The sequence below is a fragment of the Drosophila bipectinata genome, chromosome 2R (assembly GCF_030179905.1).
Source record: "Drosophila bipectinata strain 14024-0381.07 chromosome 2R, DbipHiC1v2, whole genome shotgun sequence".
Classification (NCBI taxonomy): domain Eukaryota; kingdom Metazoa; phylum Arthropoda; class Insecta; order Diptera; family Drosophilidae; genus Drosophila; species Drosophila bipectinata.
In genome coordinates this window covers 8,299,593-8,314,799 of record NC_091737.1, presented here as the reverse complement: position 1 = coordinate 8,314,799, position 15,207 = coordinate 8,299,593, and the positions used below count along the sequence as shown (strand labels likewise).

The window sequence follows — 15,207 nt, the reverse complement described above, 5'->3', positions numbered from 1 at the left end:
GATTGAAATCATTCGGGCGTCTCAGCCATTCAACAATCTTGGCCCGTTTCCAAACTCCTGCTTTAAAATTCTACCATTCGACGCTCTCAGTGTGTGTTAGTGCCACATGTGGCCTAAACTTTACGGCTTTAACTTATGTAAGCTCTTCCCCTTCCTTTCTGCCGTTTCAGACGATTCTGTGGACGTGACCTCGGAGCCGGATGATCAGGATGTTTCCGTGGCAGCTGCCTCGCACAATCCCAACAAGGGGCAGCTGGAAGTGCAGCTGGGTGGCGCCGTAACGTTGCAGTGTCCGCAAGGTAAGCCTCCGTTTTAGGTATCCCCGCCTAAGGCCTCCCAGCTAAGGTCTGGCAAATGGAGACTTCAAAGGAACAAACTTCGAAGGACGGAGGAGTATCGGAATTCTCGGCCAGGCTCATTTAGGCTGACAAATGCGTCTGAGCTGTAATTACATTTTACGTTTTACTTTCGTTCGATTCGGGGGAGCTCTTCATTAATTAGCGCAATTGGAAATTAATTATGCGTGCAATTTACTTTGCCCACTTTCTCCGACAAATACCAAAAATAGACAAATGGCCGGGCGGCGGGGGCGTTTGGTAACGTGGCTGCGTGGGCGTGGCCTTTTAACCGGCGACGCATCAATTAAAGAAATTAAAACTTGCGTGCCGACGACTCCTGGCCGACTCCTGCTGACTCCTGCCGACCCTGGACCCCAGTCGACCCCCCTTTGGAAGTCAATTAATTAAATTATGCAATGACTTTCATGTCTTTTAGGCTCTCTGGGCTGCTGGTCCCACTTGGATCCCATTTCGGCCCGTCTCCGGGGCCTGGGCTACGGCAGCAGCCAGCCCACCGGCCAGTTCTCACTCAAGGACGTCATGTACCAGGATGCAGGCATGTACAAGTGCGTTGGCCAATCGCCGGCCAACAAGAAGAAGCTGGAGGTCCTGCAGAGTGTCACGGTGTCTGTGAAGGGTAAGTAGAAATCATTCTATGAGGGAGGGGAGTTTTATGTTAAAAATGGCCATAGGCTCCTAAAAAATAGCTTCAAATTAATTTAAAAAGCAAACAAGATTATAAATAATCAAAGGGCCATCATAGCTGACAATCTCTATTCTCTGGAGCCAGTTCAGAGCTGTTCACACTTGCTGGATTTGTGTACTCCCTGATGACCCCTATCCCAGCATCCCAATCAAAGAAATGAAGCCACTACACCTTTGTGGCATGACCATTTTGGGTGTGGCCCAGTTCTGCATGGCCTGAAGGGCGGCAGAGGGGGCTTCTTTTTTATTTCCAACTGGATGGCAGCTCAGGTGACAGCGAGGAGTTAAAAACATTAAAAACTTTGACAGCAGTTTCGGGACACGGCAGAGCCAAGGAAAACAAATGAAAAGTTTTATTTTCTTGCTGTCAGAAGTTCGACATTTTACTTTGCATGTGATTTCCCATCGCCCTATCTACCCATCCCCCCGCACACCTTTATTTTTTCTGTTACTCAGCTTTCTTTTTCTGCCTTATATATATTTTTTTTTGGTTTATAGTCTGGCTTATCGCTCGTTTGCTTGTCGCATTGACACTTGTCAAAATCTTTGCCTGGGCGTGTGGAAAACGACGCATGATTGATGACATTGCAGAAGGCAATTCCAATCAGCTTCGGTGTCCCTCTCTCTTTCTGCTCTACATCAGTCTGTCTCTGTCTCTGTCTGTTTCTGTGTCTCTGTCAGCTGGCAGATATATTAAGTATACGACAAGTGCAAGGGAATTCAAAAGAAAAATTGGAAATCATGCTGCCGGAAATTAAGGAAAATGCGTTAGCTTTGACTTCACATCACCAGCAGTGGAAGGACTCCTCCTCAGCTTTAGTCCGCCTTTGTGTGAGCCTTGTTTTTCCCTTTCCGGTGACGAAGCCTTCGTCCAGCGTATTAAGTTGTCTTGAGGCGAAAGCTAAGTGGACATTGAGACAATAAAACTTGCCAAGTAGTGCTCAGCAGGAGGAGGAGGAGGAGTATCTGACAGATACAGGGAGCAGCGGAGATGAGGACTTGGCCAAGCTTACCCTCGAGTGCAATCCAAACATGAAGTTCCCAGTACTCCGGAGTCCGGACTTTCCAGGACACGCCAAGCAATCAAACAAAGTCCTCCTGTGGGCGAATGGGTGGCTTGGCAGGGTGGCAGAGTATGAGAGTGGGAGGTGAAATGGAGACACTTATAATGCTCCCGCATGCAATTTCAAGGTAAGACATTTTGTCATTAAAACTGCGAAATTGAGTGCTAGATAAACAAAATGTAAAGGGGTCCCAGGCAGGAGGACACACAGGACGAAGCGTGGCTGCTAACACTTAACGCAAATAAACAACGAAAAGCCAAAAGCAATGGCCAGGGCGAGGTGGCTGTTGGGTGTAGGAGCTGGGATGGAGGGAAGCGTGAAATAGTCATATTTATCAAGTGGCAGACGCCAAAAGGATTCCCAGGCTTCCACTCACAGGCGACAGGATGCAAGGAGAGGAGCGACGCAGAGAGACGGCTGTAAGGAACTGGGAGTAAGATAGTTGGACAGACATACAATAGATTATATTCACAGGAGTTGGAAGCTAAAAAGAAGCCATAGGAGCGCTAGATGGTTGGGGGCTAGTTGCTCACTACTTGCTCTATTTGTGTTTGCTTGTAAAATTAAACAAAATACAAAGAGCAACTGCGAAAAGTTCGCTTCCTCTGTCTGCAAAGTTTCGCGTTTCTTTCGAGTGTATTCAGCCAGAAGAGGGCCCTGAAAGAACTACCAATCTGCTCGGGTTTGAGTTTCATTATAAGCATAAACCGATTGGCAGAGGATGGCATGTAATCGGAGCAAACAATAAGGCCTCCTGCCCAGGATTACCTGTCCATAATTACCAAGTCAAATGGCAGACCGAAAAAAACCAGAAAACGATGACAAAAGAATATTAGCAGTGGCCTCAATCATTTGCTTCGTTGACATTTTTGATTAGAGAGCAGGTCCTGGCTGGTCCTGGCTCTGCTGGAAGCTGAAAAGAAAGTAAAGCTTACAGTACTGTGCGAATCTTCATTATTCATATGAATTTCTGCTACGGCCCCCTTTGTTTTTTGTTCACCTCCCCTGGACTTTCCTAATGAACTCGTGACTTAAAATTGCAGCCTGTGTTGCCTTTACGCTTCGTTTAAGTTTAGTAAAGAGCAGAGGGCAGAGGGCCAGGCACGAGGGCGCTGAGGTTGTGGCAGGGTGAAATTATGCAACAAATAAGCAGGCAAGATGCAGCAGCAGGAGCAGCACCTACTTGCATATGCAGCTACTTGAGATGGCAGGGCGGTGCGCCCAAGAGGCTGCGAATAAAATAAATGTGCATATGAATTTTGAAGAAAGCCAAAAGGATTCGCGGCGCCCCCAAATGCAAAGTGCACTTACTTACCCACACATCCTTGCATGTTGCATGTGTGTGTGTGAGCCAAAAATTTATGCTTGTGTTAAAGTTTAGTGCGTGTGCTGGCTTGGCCTGGCCTGGTCGGGGCTGGGCAAAAAGTTTTGCAACAGGAACTTGAGCAACAGCAGCTGCAAAAATGTTCAGCACTCACACAAATTAAATAACAATTTTCTCTCAGAATTCTCCTCATCCTTTCTCCGCTTTCTTTCTTTTTTTTTATTTTTATGCTTGTATATTTCGTTTCTTCTTTGCCCTCTTTCGCTGTCGTTAACTTTATGCGTGTGTGTGTGTGTGGGCGTCTTCTTGTTGACAGTGTGTGCGTGGGTGCATGTGTGTGTGGGGGGCGTGTCAAGCCCTGCATATGTTAACTGCCAGTTGGCGAAAGTAGCTCAGTAGTAGACTCTGCCTTCTTGCCGGCGCACCTGCACAATTTAAAACATTTCAAAAAAAAATTTAAAACATTTCAATTTTGGTTCAAACAAGTTAGACCAACTTTTGTCTGAAAATGTTCCAGTAAATTTTTGAAAAAAATAGTAATACTCTTTTTGAAAATTAAATCCTTTGTATATTATCTGGGTAATAAATTTAAGAAGTTTGTGTCATAATTTCAGATCGATCAGCTTATCCATTTTTGTGAAAGCGAGATCACCGACTAAAGAAAAAAACGGCAAGGGAGTTCTGTATACACAAAATTTTTATTACAAATATCGGTTATCAGACTGTTAGAATATCAGGCCAAATCAAACGTTAGAATAATAAAGTAAAGATCGTAAATACCTCCACCAAGGGAAAAATAGATTTCCGTGGGTAGCTTTAAAACCAAGATAGCAGTTCGCGTAGAAGCAGACAGACGACCATGATTTTATCGACTTGGGAGAATATTATATTTTATAGGGTCGTAGATGTCTCCTTCATTGCGTTGCATCCCTTTGGATAAAAAACAATACCCCCTTCAAGGGTATATATACTCTGGTATAAGCCTTGTAGTAATACTTCTAAGCCCCTAATAATCCTCCATATGCAATGAAAAAACTGTATTTTTTTTAAATTAAATACCTCACAATAGACACTTGTTAAAAAATAATAATAACTAGATTGAAAGCTTGGTATTATTAACATTTCCAATGGCTGAGCACAAAACACTTTGCATTTACTTTGCTTTAATGGCATCGCCCCCTTTTCATTAGGCCTCCCACCCGAAACCCCACCGTAATGATTATTTGCGGAATTTTTATTACAATCCAAGGAACCGGGAAGCTGAACCGAAGGCCACGCCTACTGTAATAAAACCCAGGGCACCCTGAAGAGTCCTGTTATTCGGCCTGGTTTTAATAAAAGCTTCTTCTCCACGCATATTCCACGCTTAATTTAGAACCAGAAACGCACCGAGAGGCCCCCACCGACATCCCATCCGGCTCCAGACTCTCAAACTTCCCCTCGAGCGATACAGGAACATAAATATTGCTTTATGCGCCCGCACACTCGAATCGAGTTCCATCCGCACTCCCCAGGACCTTGCCGGGACTCTCCAGGACCTCCGCCCGCTGGCCATTTCCTTCTCGGCCTTGTTTTATGCATGCTAATTTGTAATATGCATGTAGCTCGCTTTTGATCAACATATGAGCCGAGCAAACCAAACCAAACCAAGCCATCTCGGCCCATACAAGGGAACGAGGGAAGGAAATATTTTCGCATTTTTTCATTTTCCATGCGTAATTTTTCTCTTTCTTGGCAAATTTGCTTTCGGAATTTGGCGCGTTTGCCTGCAAATATTGCTTTGTTTCTACTCATTAGGTTGGCTCGCAGTTCGGGGTTGGCAATTTTTTTCGCCTCTGCCCTCGCTGGGTTTGGGGTACCATTCCATAAAATATGCGAAAGAATTTTATATTTTTTTTTTTTTGTTCGCTGTGCTGCCTTTCATTTGTGCCTCATTTAAATGGCAATTTATTGTGCCCTGTGATAAGGCTTTAAAAGCAAGGAGGCAGTGAGGAATTTTTCACAGCAGCTGCGCTAAATTGCATGTTAAATGCTTCACAGTCCCCACTCCCCGAATATAACAAATATCCTTGACGATCTTGGGCATTAGATAAGCGTTTTCCAGGGGGGTTGAAAGCACACAAACAAAATTGAAAATGAAAATTAAACCCATAGACGAATGCAACTTCAAAGTTGCCAAGACTTTTTTTCAAAAAGGATACCCCAAGGGACTCTGGAGAAAATTGGTAAATAGTTTAACCACTGTCTGAGCCATATAGCCCTCGTCTGGCAAACACTTTGAAGTTCGATTTGGGATTTCAAAATAATTTGATTTCAGTTAGCCGGAATTTTCCGGAAACGCACCCACTTCGATTTCCAATTGATTTGCTTGGTAAATATTCGAACTTTGCCTAATTATAAGCATTCTGAAATGTGAACTTTCCACCCACCCAGTAACCGGACTAAAAAGGGATGTGCATTTTCCAATAATTTCTTTGGCAGAGCAAAGAAAAACATTTTCCGGAATGCAATGTCAAAACTTTCCCAGGCCCATGCCACTCTCATTACAACCGAATGTCGCCCGATGCCATGGGTGTCCTTTCTCGTGTCCTTTCTTCCTGTATTTGTCTCTCTGTATGTGTGGGAGTGTGTTGTCTTTTGCACAAAATGCACTCAAGCATTAATTTTTACGCTTCAATTTTCCTGCAAAACACACACACCACCCACTCACCCACCCACTCGCACACTCCCGAGACAGACAAATAGGAAAAGAGACCCAAAAAATTGTTGACTAAATTATAATTTTCCATATGTGTGTAGCCATCTCTATTCGAATGTCTACCCCTCTTTCTCACCCTGCCTGAGCTTGTCTCTGTCTAGAGTCGTTAGTTAAAATATGAAGTCAAAAACTTGTCATCAGAAACACCCCATGAAGCTAAAAAATGGCTACCAAGGCTGCCTGTAAAAACTTTTCAGACAGTTGCAGAAATCATTTTTGGCCACTCGCTTCAAAAGGGCCAGCCAGGAGAGAGTGAGATGGATGGTCCGGGTGCAAAAGAGACGGCAGCTGTTGGTGACTTTGTGGGCTGTCTGCAGCTGCAGCGGAAATGAGCTGAAAAAGTTGTGCAAATAGACGCCAACAGGCGTCGCAATGTCGCCAGTGGTCCGTCCCAGCAGCCACAACCCCTTTTTTGGACAGGATACACAGGAAACAAAATTTAGGGCTGTTTAAAATCTTACTCAGAATTCCACAAGAACTGACTATATTCTTTGGAAAATTAAAAGGTTATATCTATAGAGTGATTTTTCTCTGTACTTTTTACCCAACCGGATGCTGGCAGTAAAACAAGCCAACAGCCTTGTGTGACCTTCCTACCAAAACTCTCCTGAAAATCAAAACTAATTCCAGCCACTTGACCAGCTCGCCCTTCAGCTGCAAAAATATTAGCAAAATGCATTTGATTTCCGTACTTGAGCATGCAAATTCCGCACCACAAGACGCCGTCGTCGGCGGGCTGAGTGCTCAATGGGCGGTGGCTGGGGTGTTGAGTGGCTCGGCGAAGGGGTTGTGCCAACTCGAGAGTGGCATGCCACCAATTGTGCCCAGCGGCAGCCGCATTTGCTGGTTTCTGCGACGAACTAATAAGCGGCTGGATGGCAACGTAACAATGTCAGCCCCCCGCCAGCTTTCCTCGAGTGGATTGCGAGAAGTTTGCAACACAATTTGCCAACCCATGCCAGCCCAGACCAACCCAGCCCATCCCTTAGCCCTTTGGTGATGATCTTAATGGGTTAAGGCTAGTTGTATTTTAATGCCCCATTACATTCCGTTTAATTACTATCTGCATTCCCTTCAGCTGCAATGTATTCCAGGATAATGAGGTGTCCATATACATATATGGTGTACATCTGCATTTTTTTTTTTTTTTGGGAGTTCAATGGCCTGGCCTATAACTCAAATGCATATTTTAATTGCATTTCACAGGATGTGCCGGAAGTGCGCATATAAAAATGTCGGACATTGTTCGCAGCGTGCAAAGTAATTAAACGCCGTCGCCACAAAGCTAATAAAAATGTCAAATGTCAGACCATAAAGCATAGGCCCTCCACACACACATGGGTGGCTGGGTGGCTGGTCGTCCTGTCCTGGTGCTGTCTGGTTGGCATTCGCCATAACCGCAAACACCGCTCGACATGGGTTGCACATTTTATCAGGAGCCTATGCAAGGATCTAGTTCAAAGAGGGGTCACGGGTCAGGGTGCTGGAGAGTTCAAAGGCCTCTCCCCTTTTGAATATTGAACACTTTGTTTGCTGGCTGATTGACAACGCGAAATCGGTGTTTAACAGAAAATATCACAGCCATAGAAGGATAAAAATATATTAAATCCAAGAATCAGGTCAAGAAGTTCCATAAGCCTCAGAGTTTCCAATTAACTAGTTTGTTGCCAGGGCCAAACACTCCATCAATATGTGTAGTCTTCGAAAGTTGCAAGTGACATTGTTGCAATCTCAAAGTCATTTGCTGCACTTTCGAGTGCAAATATCGTTTGGCAGCACAAAATGAACCATCGATTCCATCAAAAGTTTTCTGGCATTCCTCCCGACTTCACTTCTCGTCTTGTTTAACCATAATTTTGTGTGTTTACCAACATCACTTAAAAGTTTTCAAACATCTCACTTTCACAGTAGGGCATAAACAAACAAAAAATGCAAAAATTTATTAAATTTACAAGTGGCAGGTATAGGTATGCCAGGATGCCAGAGAACTTGCCGTGGCAAGTTGGCAAAATGCAGGACAGAGCCGGGCCGGGCCGGGCCAAAAACCGAAAACTTTAAGTGGCACATGTGAAGCGATTTTTGGCAACTTGTGCAATTTGCAATAGCTAAGGGGGAGGCAGAGACTGTCTCAAATTGGGTTGCTGTTTCATACGATGCTGCTGCCTCTGCTGCTGTTCATCCAAAGTTTAGTTCAGACCCAGAGCCATACACACACACATTCACGTGGATGGGGAAACTTTTGCCAGGTCGGGGCCGGGGCTGGGCCGAAGTATCTGCGTATCCGTGTATCTGCAAGTTGCAATCTTGCTGCCAGGCAAAAGTTGCCAACCAGCCACTCATTTGATATTGAAAGTGAAAGAGCATATTTAAATACGTAAACTACGGACGGCGACGGAGGAGTACGGCGGAGCATACGGGCACGGGTTATGCATTCAGCTTTACAAGCCAGCTTAATTTGTGTTGACATCGTCTAAAATGGAGAAAAACAAGGGAGGATGGGTGGCTGTTCAGGGGCGTGCTTTGTAAATTTCCAAGATTTGGGTTAGAGATATTTGCACACTCATCCGAGCTGAAAAGTGCGAGCGATGCTAGATGCTGTAGCCCCGATAAAACCAGAGCAGACTAACAAGCACACGAGCGTATATCAATCTTTTTGTCCGCCCTCCGTCCCTACTTGGAGGTCACCTCGTGGCATCAAAGTTTGTTTGGTCCAGTTCTCAGTGCATTTATCCCCAAGCAATTGACTTTGAAGTCGACGCACTCGAAGGGATTTCAATTAGGAAAAGTATAGCCAAGTATAGGTGTCCTCAAGCCGGACTGAAGTGCGCTTATCCCGGGGTTCCAATTTGGAATTCTCTTCGCCGCAGGCGAGTGCGCGTTTTAAATCGCTGGCAAAACGCGTGCTCGGACTCGACAAAAACAAAAGCTCCACCCCAGCAAAGCAAAAGCAAAGCAAAGCCATGGAAACCACACAAAACCACAAGATGACTTTGTAAAGTTTTCCATCCTTTGGCCAAACACAAATACAACACTCACCCACTCATTAATTTTTGAGCAATTTGGACTGCGGAGGAGGCCCCCAAAAAGTTACTAAACTTGAGATAAATGTCGGAAAGTCCGCCTCTTACTTTTGGCCGAGTTAAGTTGTCATCGCGGCAATCAATAATTCAGCAACCACCTCGCTGACAATAAATTCAATTAAAATCGCCCCGGCTGGGCCCGAAAGGTGGCCTCGCCAGGCCCGTTCGCAATTGGCGAGTGACAAACGGCCAACTAAAGCCAAAAAAAACAACCCGCTAATCCCTCTTTGATTGCTCAGCCAGGGCACGTAATTTCAATTTGAGCCTCGGACCCTTTAGCCTTTGTTTGGTTTTTGTTTCTGCCAACCGGGCCATGATTTCAGGACACAACCAGGCCAGGATAGCCAGTCAGGGGTTTTTGTCTCGGCGGTTGGTAATTTTATTTGCAGCTTTTTGCATTAAGTGCACACAATGTTTATTAATTATTCAGTGGCATAATATGGAGCGTTGGCTCTTTTACTTCAGATGCCCCGTCCACCGTTCCCATATCCGCATCCGGATTCAGGATCCAGGTTCCACGTTCAGGATCCAGGTTCATTTGATACTGCTTCTGGCGGCGCGTTGCATAATTGAATATTATGATTGTTATTTTCACTTGCTGCCTGTCGGACGGCCTGTTATCTTAGCTTTTTCCGTACTCGTTCTCCGGGCCAGTCTCCGGCACCATCTCCGGCTCCGACTCCGACCATGTAGCTCTGCATACTTAATGACATTTGCTGGACTCCGAGCCGGAGCTTCGTTGGATCGGAGTCGCAACCCCCAAAGGCATGTTTCACAAGGTATTTACGTCTTCAAACACCGCTCACCTGTAATTGCAGGGCACTAATCTGAGAAGCTCTGCTGTTTTGTGGCAAGTTTGGGAATTCAATGGCTCATAACAATTTTATTGTTATATGAGTGGTGTATTATCCTGTTAACCATTTTTTGAATATTTGTTCAGATATGGTTTCAGGGGAAGATGGTTTGTAAAAGGAATATCTTTTTAAAATAAAAAACAATTCTGCTAGGAATCTAAGAGAATCTTTTTAGAAGAGAAACGAAACAATCAGAATCTATTTTCAGATTCTGATTCTAACAATCCGATTTTATATGGAAAATCCTTAACAAACCTAGTTGAAAAATTTTGAGAAATCCTATTTTCTATTTTATTTCTCTACATTTTATAATGGGAAAGGATAAACACTGAAGAGCTTAACCAAGGGAAGGTATAACATATATTTGACGATCTGAAAAATATTAAAAACTTTAAAATCCAGAAACTATCCCTATAATCAGCACAGTGCACACTCTACACCAGTAATTTTAAGACTTAAATCAACTCATCTTTTTCAGATACTATTTTTTAGAGTTCTTTTACAAAAATATGTTACTAAATGTAGCTGGCTTAATGTAATTACATGTAGCGATGGTCCATGGCCTGAAGAGCTGCTTTGGCGGTTCCTCTTTCCTCGTTGGCCCAATGAAATTTGCATGTTTTTGGCCACTTTCGGGGCTCTAGACAACTTTTGCCAGCCGGGGCATTTACAGCTGCAACAGCTGAGAATAAATATTTAAACAATAACAGAAACTTTGCATGTTCTACAATTGTTGCAACAACAATGGGGGTGGCGAGAGGACGCTGAAGTCCTGCCAGTCGAAAATAATAAAGTTTTACGGCTGAAAATTACTCAATTCCCGTTGCCCGAAAAAGTTAACTTAATTTTTCGTAGTTGCCTTTTGTGCGAAAAACTTGGCAAAGAGGTGAGGCAGCAACAACATTTTGCAACACTTTGGCTGAAGGGGAGAAACTGTTGTAGGTTGTTGCAAGTTGGGTCGGTGTTTGGTGTTGGGGCAAGGGAGGGTTAAACTCAGTTTGCCCCATTGATTGCACGTCCCTGAAAGCTGTTGTCCTTCCTCCAGCGGATGCACAAAATGCGTTTGCATTCCAAGGGGACACAACCCAGGACACCCAGGACACTGTCCTCGACAATCAGAAAAAAAAATCCGAAAATGGAAACAAGGATGAGGAACAATAATGACCGAAAATAATTGAATTTTCGCATTCATTCGCGAGCTGCAATTACTTTCGGGGGACTTGTGCTTCGGCCTTGTTATTGTTTTCCTTTGTCTTGGCGTGGAGCCTTCTCGCTCCTCCTCCATGTATGCTATTTTGAGTCAACGGATTGGCTGGAAATCTCAATTATTTATGTTTCAGAGACCCCAGCCAAAAGGATAAGCATGTTCACCTTCAATTTGATTGCCTCTCGGCCCCCCACCGCGGCGCCGGCAATCCGAAACTCATTTGTATTTGGCGCCTCCGGGAAAAACACGGCGTGGAAATCAAATTAAAAGTCGCACCAATGACCAAAGCACTGACCTTGGGGGCATAGGCGGAAAAAACAACCCCTCCACCTGGTTGGCTCTCCGGCATCCAGTCTCCGGGGATCTAAAATGCTGGCACACGGTTCACTGACTGCAAATCAAAATAGAATTTAAATCTCTTTGAGTGGCGCCGTGGATGGGCTGTTCGGGGCTCATGCAAAAATCATTTTTGCCTGTCAAATAAATTACACTTTTTCTGGCTTTGGGTTGGGGTTTTCTAGTGATGGAGGAGGGAAGTGGTGGGATTCAGGGTTTCATGGGGGATCGACAAAATGGCGTTGAGAACGCATAATTTGGCTGGCAGGCTCAACCCTGTCGCACTTGGTTTAATTGATTTTACAGTTAGTCGCCCAGGTCCATGGATATTTCGTGTTCAAAATTTCAATGGCAAGGGTCGGAGTTGAGTCCTTCTTCGATTTGTTTTTGTTTGTGTCTACCAATAGACTCCCGACTCCCTCATGGCCCATCACCACCCATCGACACTCATTTGCACTTAACACTTTCCACCATTTTGTTTGCCTTGGGTGCGCCATTCCTCCGGAAAAGTTTAGTTTGTTGGCCCGGAGTCCGGGGACTTTTACGAAAAATTTCGCATCTATCGGTCTCTGTCTCAAGGCAATGATGGGGAAAATTGCAAAATTTCTAGCCTCCCGATAATTAAATATGCTTCTGCAACAAAAACGGGGGCCAACCCGAAAGATACATTGGCCTGGCACATGTGTCTAATTGGATTGTCGTTTGGAGTGGAGTGTTGGCTGGTTTCGCCCTGGTCCTGGCCAAGAAACATCGTCGGGAGATAATCTCCGTATCTCGGCTCACGGCCCACATAAGTTCCACAAAATTCGCTTTTGGCGCAAACTTTTTAATGAAGTTTCGCCGTTCTTGGGGCCAACTTTTCTGCTCTTGGCCCTACCAAAGCCAACCACCACCCACCACCCCAAAAACGACATGTTGTTCTCTATTTATTTTGATTTTTCCCACACCACCCGGCAACCGGCACCCGGCACCACACCGCTTACTTATTTTCCCATTTGCCGGAGGTGCCACTGCGGCGGCCTTGAGGTGGTGCTGGGAGCTGGGGGGGAGGGCACTCTCTGTGGCAGTAAGTGGCACATTTGTCGGGTGATACGCTTTTAATTAGTGGCGATGGCGCTGGTAACGGTGGCAGTAAACTTTTCGCCCGGCTTTAATTGCAGCTGATGCGAAGGAGTACAGTTGCCCCGGAATTGGCTTAGCATGTGCGAATGCGAGAAGAGAGTGCGCCGCAGCCGGCTTAGCACAGAAGTTTGCTTAGAGAAAATCTAGGGGCGAAAAGTTAACGAGCAAGGACTGGCTCTGGGATCTGAATTGCAAAAGTTTCGCCACACTCTTAATCCAGCGCCTCCACTCGTTGCCCCACACATCTAGATTATGGCCAAGATTTAGTTGGTAATGTGATGTACATTTTAGAAAATTTATCTGGGGGCTATGCTTGGCAATCATGAAAACCTAACATTTATACTTTCTTCTATCCTTACAGGTGCCCCCACAGCAGTAGCCTTGAATGCCACCCCCATTGCCTATCCGGGATCACCCCTACACCTCAACGTGGAGTTCTGCGCCAACCCGCCGGCCCATGCTGCCCGCTGGTTGCACGGCGATCGGGTCTTCACGCCCGGAAACCAATACGGTGCCACTGTCCTGGCCTACGCGGTCAAGGTAAGGAATTTTAAATAAAAATTATTTGTAAGATTTTTCTAAATAAATTTCCCTACTCTGGACAGGATCTACCCGTGCCCTTCTGCAAGGAGGCGCGACTCACCTACGTCAGCATGCACGAACGGGTGCCAAGGACCTTCTACTTTATTGTCTCCTCGCCAGGTGGCGTGGCCGAGGCGGTCTTCAATGTCAACTTCACCAAGCGCCATCGCCAGCTCTCCAACTCCATCGACGACGACGACGAGGAGGAGGAGCTCCATCGACCCGAGCAGATCCACTTCCCCATCTTCAACGGCAAGTCCTCTAGCGGGCGCAGCCGGTGGGCGGTGGTGCCGGCCCTTTTAATGGTCCTTGGCCTAATCAGCAGCCATTAGGCTCGAATGAGTGCGAGTGAGTGTGTCCTGAGAGTGAATGAGCGAATGAGAGTCCTTTTTGGAAGTGTGTGCCTACTGCGTTCTTTACACCAAAAATGTTCTATGTAACCAAACCCTAACTTGTATGGATCTACCCACTTACTCGACATTACCGCGTGGACTATGCCGCACGACTACTACTCTATATAGCTATATATGTATGTGTATCTGTAACCGATTTAGCCAAGTATCAAAAATTGCCCTAGGCTAAGATCCCAGGCCCCCCTCAAAATTAGGACTTTTCAGAAACTTTCCAAAACCAAAACAAGGATAAAAACATAGGAGGAAAGCACTCTCTATCCCCAAAAACTATTCGAATATTTTTACTATAACCCCTAGCTGTAACTGTAACGGTAACTGTAACCTTATCGCTGTATGTCAATGTGTATGTGTGTGCGCTTAACTAAAATGCCAAAAAAAAAACTAAAAAACACAATTCTTTTTTTGGAAAAAAAAAAAAATATTGTTACAAGTTGATTATTACGAATGTACTTTAAGTTCCTTTTGAAAAACGAAAAAAAGCAAAGGAGAAATATGAAAGCGACTGATTTTGTTAAATATTTTGAAAATGTTTAGAGCTAAAGAAGGGCAGGAGGAGGAGTATAACCTATAGTTTAAAATGTAAATGAGGATACGAGTATCGGAGAAACACTTACCAGGCACGAACAAATTCCTTCCATTTGAAAAAAAAAATGTTTGCCTTCGAGCAACAAAACTGTAAGATATTTTCGGAAAAGAAATTAAGCGAACGATCAAAACGAGTTTTAATATATGTAATCGAATTGCGTTTCCTTATTAAATCGCACATTATTGTTTCCCATGGTTTTCCAATCGTTTAAAAGGACCAAAAACAAAAACAGGATATTTTCCATTTAATACGGATATTTTTGTAACACACGAACGAAAGTCATTACATCCCAACAAGAATATATATGAGACCCTCCACATAAGCGATAATTGTACATACATGTTCAAGTAGCGAGAATTGCTCAACAAGAAACATTAAAAACAATATTATATAAAAAGTGTTAAATGTTGTTTGAAAGTAAAACTGAAAAGCCATTAACGTGTCATAAGTAGCAGTTCCACTAGAGAATAAAACAATAAGAAGTGTAATATAACAGACCACGGTCACTTAACCAATTAAACATAATTATAATTATCAGCTATTGTAAAATATTTCAGTTTCAAGATGAAATCAGTAGAGGGGACGTTGCAACATTTGTTTGCATGCCACTGGATTTTTTGTACAAAGCCAAAGCTTTTGTAATTTATTTCTTAGTCGATCTAAGCTTAAGATTACTCCATGTATCCTATGCGCAATACATACCGATATACAATTACTTATATCCCTAGGCTAAGGATCAGTGTAAAAACAAGAAATACTTAGAAGAACCTAACGCCAATTTAAGCCAGAGCAGAGGATAGGCAAGAGCATTTGCAGCAGAGTTCCAAGAATTCGGGCA

The 15,207-nt window shown here is 44.3% G+C and overlaps 1 protein-coding gene across 1 annotated transcript in view; it reads left to right on the top strand.

The window, feature by feature from the left end:
* tei (teiresias) overlaps nucleotides 1-13,800 on the top strand; it is a 118,608-nt gene extending 104,808 nt beyond the window's left edge. The window contains exons 9-12 of the mRNA XM_017251290.3: nucleotides 171-299; nucleotides 775-975; nucleotides 13,150-13,328; nucleotides 13,394-13,800. Of these exons, the coding sequence (XP_017106779.2) occupies nucleotides 171-299; nucleotides 775-975; nucleotides 13,150-13,328; nucleotides 13,394-13,702 (818 nt within the window). The 3' untranslated portion in view covers nucleotides 13,703-13,800. The remainder of the gene's footprint in view (nucleotides 1-170; nucleotides 300-774; nucleotides 976-13,149; nucleotides 13,329-13,393) is intronic.
* Nucleotides 13,801-15,207: the final 1,407 nt, after the last annotated feature.